Source organism: Gekko japonicus, unplaced genomic scaffold, assembly GCF_001447785.1.
Source record: "Gekko japonicus isolate JY-2015 unplaced genomic scaffold, Gekko_japonicus_V1.1 scaffold5325, whole genome shotgun sequence".
In the NCBI taxonomy this organism is placed as follows: domain Eukaryota; kingdom Metazoa; phylum Chordata; class Lepidosauria; order Squamata; family Gekkonidae; genus Gekko; species Gekko japonicus.
The window spans coordinates 46,770-55,933 of NW_015173852.1; the positions used below are offsets into that span (position 1 = coordinate 46,770).

At 48.4% G+C, this 9,164-nt stretch overlaps 1 protein-coding gene across 1 annotated transcript in view; it reads left to right on the plus strand.

Moving 5' to 3' along the window:
* LOC107120844 (zinc finger protein 208-like) overlaps positions 1-6,608 on the plus strand; it is a 34,088-nt gene extending 27,480 nt beyond the window's left edge. Inside the window, exons 4-5 of the mRNA XM_015423614.1 lie at positions 4,904-5,878; positions 5,969-6,608. Coding sequence (XP_015279100.1) covers positions 4,904-5,878; positions 5,969-6,173 — 1,180 coding nt within the window. The 3' untranslated portion in view covers positions 6,174-6,608. The remainder of the gene's footprint in view (positions 1-4,903; positions 5,879-5,968) is intronic.
* The last annotated feature ends 2,556 nt before the right edge of the window (positions 6,609-9,164 follow it).

A 9,164-nucleotide genomic window follows, 5' to 3' on the forward strand; every position in this document is an offset into this window, starting at 1 on the left:
ACGGCGAAGGATGAGATGGTTAGACAGTGTCATCGATGCAACGAACATGAAATTGAGCCAACTTCGGAGGACAGCGGAAGACAGGAAGGCCTGGCGGGAGCTGGTCCATGGGGTCGCGAAGAGTCAGACTCAACTGTGCGACTGAATAACAACAACAGGACCTGGCTTCCTGAGGACTCCAGCTGGCATGCGGGGCGGGCCCCAGGGCTTGATTTCTCCACAGAGCTGGAGTGTGTGGTCTCAGAACTGGGAAGAGAGGGGGCTGAACGTCACTTATTCTCCTCTTCCTCCCACTTGGGCCCTATTGCTGGGCCTTCCCACCACACCTCTCTGTCCTCCTCCCAGTCTTCCATAGAGTCTCGAGATCTTCCTCCCCAGCCAGCCCCACCTCTTCCTTCCTGATCCAGAGCCTCAATTCCCATCAGAGGAGCGAGGCCTACAGGGCTCTCCGTCTCTCCAGCTCCCACCTCTGCATTCCATCACTTCTGGGAGGGGCCTCCATGTCCTCTCGTTCTTCTTCACTGCTCCGACTTCCTGAGGTGGGAGGCAAGGCAATGGGTTTAGGAGCTCCTCTTTCTGCTCACTTTCTACCACAGCTTGCATTTCGCCTGACCCCGGGAGAACATCTATCTCGGGTGAAAAGTATGCAGACGAAGAGTGATTTCAGCTAAGCATACCTTTATTTAGTCAGGAACAAAGACACTTGGCTGGCTCGCAGGCCAGCTTATATTCCTTCAGAAAACCCGCTACCAACACACACCCCACTCCCGATAGGCTATTTACAGTAACCAAGAGACCTATTGGCCTCCCGGCTGTGGACCTAGCCCTTTCATTGGGCCTGGCTAGGATCCTACTGGCCCATTGTCTTTTGGCATGAAGCTAGTGGTGTTTGTGCCTGAGCTAGTCCGGGCATGTCCGGACATGTCAGGCTGGATACACTACATCGGGGGTTGTCTCTCCCTTCTCCTTCGTTTCCGTCCTCCCTTGCTTGTGGCAGCTGGGTCTTTGTTGTCGCTTCTTCCTGCTGTTTCCATGGTTTCGGGAAGGGGATGCCTCTCCCTCCCATCTGCAGGGACCATAAATCACCACTGAACCCATGAGTTTCCCGTTAAAAAAAAAACCCTGTTTGGTCCTTTCAATATGGACAGCTGTGGCCTTTTCCTCACAAGGCTGCTAGCCCCCTTTTACTGACAACAGCCCCTCTGGCCCCAGAGTTACCCCCAAGGAGGGCTGTGAGGGGAGGCAAATGTCCTCATGGGGTTCTCTTCCCTCCCCTCTGTGCTGGTCATCCAGTATTGTTTTTGTTTCAGACCCCCGCCCATGGACCAGCGTTCCAGTGATGGTTCCTCCTTTCTCTTCCAGGGCCAGGTGTCCTTTGAAGAGGTGGCTGTGTATTTCAGCAAGGAAGAGTGGGCTCTGCTGCGCCCAGCCCAGAGAGCTCTGTACAAGGAGGTCATGCTGGAGAATTTTGGGAACGTGGCCTCTCTAGGTGAGGATCCTCTTCTCTTGGTCTGTGAGGAGGGACGGCAAGGAAGTCCCTGATCCTTCCTCTGATGTGGGCCCCTGCCTGGCACTCCTGTGGCCGGACCACGTGAGAGGGCATCGGAGGAGGTGCCAAGAGAGGCTTGGTCTGGGGAAGGTGGGGAAGTCTAAAAGCAGGGGCTTCCCTCCAGTCTAGGCCTTCCCTTGCCTGTGGCCGAGATGTGACTGTGGAGGGAAGCCAGCTGGCTTCTCTGCCGCTCTACTTAGTTCTCAGCTGTCATTTCACTCTGACCCGGGAAAAGAGCAGGCAGAGAACTGCATATGTCGGGTGGACGATTCTTGGCCCCCACAGCGTACTCCGGACACCCCTCTGACTTGCTTGTGGTGTGTTTCTGGAGGGACAGGGTCAACCTGGCTTGGAATTGCTGGATTTGTGTCCATTTAGCAGGATCATAATGCCGTTTATTTTTTCTGATAAACAGGCCCTCAGATTGCTAATCCTGACCTCATATCCTGTCTGGAAGGGGAGGAAAAGCAGTATCTCCTTTTCTCCAGTGACAAGGAGGGATTGGCAGTTAGCTGTTTAGATCTGCCATGGGACTTTGTGTGAACAGTTGGCCAGCTTGGTGTAGTGGTTAAGTGTGCGGAGTCTAATCTGGGAGAACTGGGTTTGATTCTCCACTCCTCCAAATGCAGCTGCTGGATGACCTTGGGCAAGCCATAGTTCTGTCAGAGCTGTTCTCTCAAGAGCAGTTGTCAAAAGAGCTCTCTCGGCCTCACCTACTTCACATGGTGGTTGTTGTGGGGAGGGGAAGGGAAAGGAGTTTGTAAGCCGCTCTGAGACTCCGAGTGAAGGGCAGGGTATAAATCCAATCTCTTCTTCTACTTCTTGTGGGACGGAGGGGTGTTGAGAGCCAGTTTGGTGTAGTGGTTGAGTGGCCGACTCTAATCTGGAGAACCGGGTTTGATTCCCCACTCCTCCACGTAAAGCCAGCTGAGTGACCATGGGTCAGTCCCAGCTCTCTCAGTGCTCTCTCAGCCCCACCTACCTCACCTACTGCCTGTTGTGGGGAGAGGAAGGGAAGGCAATCGTAAGCCACTCCAAGACTCCTTTGGGTAGTGAAGGGTGGGGTATAAAACTAATCCTTCTTCTCCCTACAATGGTGATGCCAGATTGATGGGTACCACTGTTACTGTTGGTGGGGCAGCTCAAAGTGAATGGAGAGGGAACCATCACTTCCAGAAATGGCCTCATTTTTTGAAAGTAAACTTGATTCTTAATTTATTTTCCATTCATTGCTGAAAAATGAGGTGCTGCGGCTGACACTGGGGGGGGGGCAGGACCCCTGCTCTTTGAGTATACTGGAAGAGAGTAGAGAACATGTGGGTTATGTTCCCAGACAGTGGGGGGTTCTTGGGGGGATGGGTCATTTTACCTCAGTTGGGTGGGAGGAAACCTCTGTCACCCGTGTCCCTTCCATGCGGTCATGCAGAAAATCCCAGCAGGAGTCTAAAGTTCAAGGTACTAAACAGGCATGGCCAAGGAATAGAGGGGACACTGTTAATTAGATGTATTTTCTGATGTGATTAACCCGTTTGTTACAGTATAGCACCACTAATCCATGGGCATTCTTTGCCTTGCCCTCCTGGGCACCAGTGGCTATCCAGTGAGCCAGTTTTGGTGTAGTGGTTAAGTGTGTGGACTCTAATCTGGGAGAACTGGGTTTGATTCCCCACTCCTCCACTTGCAGCTGCTGGATGACCTTGGGCAAGCCATAGTTCTGGCACAGCTGTCCTTGAGTCTTTGTTCCTGGCAACGGTGACCTTCAGCAGGAGCCTGGCTGGGAGAGCTCCTTCTCCCTTGATGCCGTCAGCCAGAGGGAGCTTCCTCCCTCCCTGCCAGGGGTTTTTATTATCTCCGTTTGCCCACTCGCCTGTCCGTCAGAGAAGCCTTTCCTGTAACCTCTGGGAAGAGACCTTCCAGCATCTTGCAGCTCCCAAATCTCTCTTCCCTGCTAAGTGTCAGTTTCTAGCAAGAGACCTGAACTGACTGTTTTATTCTCTCCAGCCAGGGAGACCATTGGCACTGCTAAAGGAAGGTTAAGGCTGGAGAGCCATTGACTTGCCTTCCCTCCTCCTGCCTCATCTCCCCTATGAGAGAGAGAGAAAAACTGAAACTAAAGGTGAAGGTTTCGTAGAGCCCAAAGTACCAAATTAAAATGCATTTCTCTCTAGGGCTCAAGAATGTGTTGTGATAGCACAGAAGTATACCGTTTACAAGGACGGCTAAGCAGTTTCCAAAAGATGTGCCCTCAGGTCCTCTTCTGTCTTTCTCAATTTTTGAACTTTGTATGAAAATTTCTGTCTATCACCATAGTCACCTTGATTCTCAGTACGACAGCCAGAAACCATAGAATGAAATTATTTTCCACTTTGCTGAAAAAGCAATAATCAGTCCCAAATCAGAAGGTCTGCTTCTGCCCAAAAGGCCAAAGAGGCTATCAAACAAATATCCAGAAGGGTGGGTCTCTCTGGCACACTTGGTGGTCTAGCATCGTAGGCAGGAAATCCCTGTTGCCTTTTAAGCACCAACACAATTCCATCATCCCCTACTGCCCTGCGAAGAGCAGATAATCAGGAAATTTTCCTAAGGGCAAACTCACCAGCTGGTGGCTGTTTGGGGGGGCAGGTCCTCTGACCTGCAGTTTATATCGGGGATGGATCCGTGTGGCAGTAGCTATCCTAATGAAATATTATTCTCTGATTGTCTCCGCAGACGACAGACCAGTCAGTACCATTTTGGATGTCACAGGACCACATTGCCAAGCAAGAGGTTTTATGCTTGATTCTCTTTATGGTAATCATTCCTGTTTCGCTTTCTTCCAGCAGGAGAGGTGTGGGAGTCAGCGAATGAAATGAAAGAGCACAGAGTGACAGAGAAAGAGGATACCTATCCAGTAGTAAAAGAGGACATTGAATATTGTAATGCACAGAGAAAGGAGGAGGGAAAAGACCCACCAAGGAATATTGCCTGTCTTTTACAAGGTGATGTCTCTTTTGAAGATCCAAAAGTGTACAACGAAGCCAACAGAAATGAGTGCACTGGAAATGAGGAAAGTTTTCCAGAAAAAACAGACATTAATATTCATTGTAACAACCATAACAGAAAGAAAATATTGAAATGCCTGCAATGTGGAAAAGCCCTTCAGCAGACAGAAAACCTTACTTCCCAACACATCATTCATATCACAGAGGAAAAATGCAATTGCCCAGACGGTACAAAAAGGTTCAGTCAGACTCCACACCTTACTGTCCATCAAAAAAGCCACACAGGGGAGAAAACAGGTAAGTCTTTGGAGTGTGGGGAAAGCTGTAGTCAGAGAAGAAAGCTTCCTTCACTTCAAAGAATTCACACAGGGGGAAAACCATATAAATGCTTGGAGTGTGGACAAAGTTTCACTCGCAGTAGATACCTTACTGCCCATCAAAGAGTTCACACAGGGGAGAAACCATATAAATGCCAGGAGTGTGGAAAAAGCTTCAGTCACAGTGCAAATCTTTCTGTGCACCAAAGAATTCACACAGGGGAAAAAAGATATAAATGCCTGGTGTGTGGGAAAAGCTTCACTCAGAATGAGAGCCTTACACTCCATCAAAGAACTCACACAGGAGAGAAACCGTATAAGTGCCAGGAGTGTGGGAAAAGCTTTACTTGCACTGGAAGCCTTACTGTCCATCAAAGAATTCACACAGGGGAGAAACCATACAAATGTGAACAGTGTGGACAAAGTTTTCGTCTTAGAGGACTCCTGACTGTCCATCAAAGAGTTCACACAGGGGAGGAACCATATAAATGCTTGGAGTGTGGACAGAGCTTCACTCGCAGTGGATACCTTACTGTCCATCAAAGAATTCACAAAGGGGAGAAACCATATAAATGCCAGGAGTGTGGAAAAAGCTTCAGTCACAGTTCAAACCTTTCTGCACACCAAAGAATTCACACAGGGGAGAAAAGATATAAATGCTTGGTGTGTGGGAAAAGCTTCATTCAGAGTAACAGCCTTATACGCCATCAAAGAACTCACACAGGAGAGAAACCGTATAAATGCCAGGAGTGCGGGAAAAGCTTCACTTGCAGTGGAAGCCTTACTATCCATCAAAGAATTCACACAGGGGAAAAACCATATAAATGCGAAGAGTGTGGACAAAGTTTCCGTCTTAGAGGAGTCCTGACTGTCCATCAGAGAATTCACACAGGGGAAAAACCATATAAATGCAAAGAGTGTGAACAAAGCTTCACTCGGAGTGGATACCTTACTGTCCATCAAAGAACTCACACAGGTGAGAAACCATATAAATGCCAGGAGTGTGGGAAAAGTTTCAGTTCCAATGGCAAGCTCACTCTCCATCAGAGAATCCACACAGAGGAGAAGAGAGATAAATGCCTGGAGTGTGGGAAAAGCTTCCGTTGGCCTGGAACCCTTAGATTCCATCAAAGGATTCACACAGGGGAGAAACCATATAAATGCCAAGAGTGTGGACAAAGTTTCCGGCGTAGTGGAGACCTGACTGTCCATCAAAGAGTTCACACAGGAGAGAAACCATATAAATGCCTGGAGTGTGGGAAAAGCTTCCATCAGAGTTCACAACTTACTTGCCATCAAAGAACTCATTCAGGAGAGAAACCGTAAAAATTCTCGGAGTGTAGAAAAACATTGCATCATGGGTTGTCCAGACACTGTTTGAACTTACAGGAGCAGAATAATTCCTTCATTCTTGCCTTCTGGATCTGTATGATGAAATGGCCAAGCCAAGACCCAAGACCATTACTCAAGCAACAAACTCTGTGGATCAGGTGATGGAACTGCGAGAGGTCCAAGGGAGAAAGTTTGTTAGGGCAGACAGCCATTTTAAAGGAATGGGCTGCAGTTCAGTTGTCCATGGCCAAGGTTCAGCAACTTGCAGCTGATATTGTGAGGCCCTTCAGGAGAACTAAGTAGATTCTGACAGTATTGAATTTATACTAAAAATGCAGAAGTGGTAACCCTTTTGTCCACAGAAGACCCTATAGTGGCAAATGCCTTACTTGATTTCTTGAATTTCCTGCATTGTGCAGGGGGTTTGACTAGATGACCCTGGAGATCCCTTCCAACTCTGTGGTTCTATGCAAAACTAGAGCTGGTCTGGGTGAGGGTGGCACTCTGGAAAACCAAGGGAGGGAAGCCAGCAGCCACAGGATCCAGAAGAATGGGGGTGGGGGGCACCAGAAGCTACAGCATTTGATTTCCCAGAGGCTGGCAGAAGACTCCAGTGGCAACCATCCGTTTCATGACAGAAAAGGTCAACAGGAAGGGTATAGAAAGTCTGACAGGCTAGGGCAGGAGCAGAAGCCATAGGGTTTTTTTTTTGAGGGAATGGAAAGCGCAGAGCATGTCAGGAGAGTAAGAGGAAAATGCAGGCATGTCATCATGAAGCAGAGCAGCAGAAAGGGGTTTAGCAACAGCAGCAAAGAAAGGAATACACTATAGCAGAACCGAGGGGTGGAACAAAAAGGTCAAGGTCAGCTTTGAAAACCTGACAGAAGATAGAAGGGCTTTCATTGAACCCCATTGGCAAGCATGTCCATTGGAACTGCTGTCCCTTATGAGGGAAGGCAAAAAGAAATCTGGAGTCTTCATGAATCCTAATAGAAAAGAACGCATTACAGAGATCTACACCAGTGGAAAACTTAGATTTCTGGGGGAATGGAGGCAAGTATTGTGGCATGATTGGGTACAACTGGAAAAACGGGGAATTGCAAATTAATTGAGTGCAAATCTTGAACAGACCACCAAACTTGATTGCCTTGTGCATCGAACTTCTTAACCGACAAAAGTGGGGTGTTGCAAGGACTGGTACATAGTTCTGTGACTCCTTCATCCAACAGGGAGGCAATGACAGGGGCGATGCCTTCTGCAGCCCTGGAAAGGGGATATCAGGGAACTCGGGGGAAAGGCTTGTTCCTTTGCTGGCCAATTTGTACTGGGTTTGCACTCTTTGGAGCCCCATATCATTTGAATGCTGAGCCCAGAGTTTGGGAGGCGCCTGGGCTAGCTCTGGGGGCATCCCCTCCAGAGCCTTTTTAGGCATCATTTCAAGAGAGAGGAAAAATTTAGTAGCCGAATCAATGGGGGTGTCATAAATCCTATCTGGAGTGCAATACAGGGTAGCATGCAAGTTACACAAAGATCTCAGAGCCAGTTTGGTGTAGGAGAGCCAGTTTGGTGTAGTGGTTAGGAGCACGGACTCTAATCTGGGAGAACTGGAATTGATTCCCCACTCCTCCACAAGTTCTTTCAGAGCTGTTCTCTCAGGAGCAGTTCTCTCAGAGCTCTCTGAAGAATAGGTCTGGCAGAATAGGTCTGGCAGAACTATAGCTTGCCCAAGGTCATCCAGCAGCTGTGAGTGGAGGAGTGAGGAATCAAACCCAGTTCTCCCAGATTACAGTCCGCACACTTAACCACTACACCAAACTGGCTCTCTCTTAAAAGGTGATCCACTAAAATGGAGGAATACATACCAGTCCGGATTGAGGAAAGAATGCTGGTGAAAACATTGGAGAAGGCGGTCATAATATTGTAACAGAGTCTCATCATCCCTCCTCTTACAATCTCTAACTTTAACCCAATCTACTTCAGTTGGAAAGGCTTCCAGGATGGCGTTTATGAGGCCATCAAGATATGCTTCACAACCGGGTGTACTCTGCGTGGGTTTGGGGCAGCTCAGGCAAAGGTAGGGTGGGCCACTGATGGCTTTGGGGTGCAGGCTGGTCATTTGGAGTGCATCTAGCTTGCAGCCTGAGAGAGTTTAAATCCAATCTCTTCTTCTTCTCATCCCAGGAGATTAACAGGCAGTTTTGCAGACAACATAAACACATTTTCATCCATTAGGGCCCCGGAGAGATAGAGATAGGGTGAGAAAGTGAATAAGACATAGGATTGCTTTCCACTCCAAAAGCTATATCTGTTTCTGTGGAAGGTTGAAGTGGAACAACAAAAGGTTAACAGCAGAGCACTACGCTCCAGTGTCTACGAGAAATTCAGCAGGCTGGCTAGCAAGCATAGCAGTAATGAGAGGATCAGAGATAACGTCAGAACAAAGCAACACAAGGACCCCCCCCCCCATTGTACATTTCTGACCTGTAATACAACTCCGCCTGGGCTTCCAGACTCGGATAGTCCAGCCACCACTGGGGAGGATGGCTGAAAAACATTGTGTGAGAAGCCCCTTAGGCGAGTGTAGAAGAGCTCAAGGATTCCCATAACTAGCAGGTTGTAAGGTGGCTGCCTTCTGACAAGCTCAACATTCATTCTTCCAATGTCCTGCTTTCTTACAATAATGACACAGTCCCTCCCACTAGTACTGGGGCTTGAATGTTGCACTTACCAAAGTCTGACTCTGCATTGAATGTGCCAGTCCTGGAGGTCAACTCTTGGTTTCAAGCTGGTAAATTTGCAGGGCTAAAGTTCTGTTTGTAAGACATTTTTTCCCCTTCTTCTTTGTAGTTTGGAGAACTTGGCACCCAGAGAGAGAGAGAGAGACCAAGCACCCTTCACCCTAATAAGCACTCCAGAATCACACATTTCGGGTACTACCTGGTCTGCAACTAGAACCAAAATGGTTCACTATAACTGGACATGCTC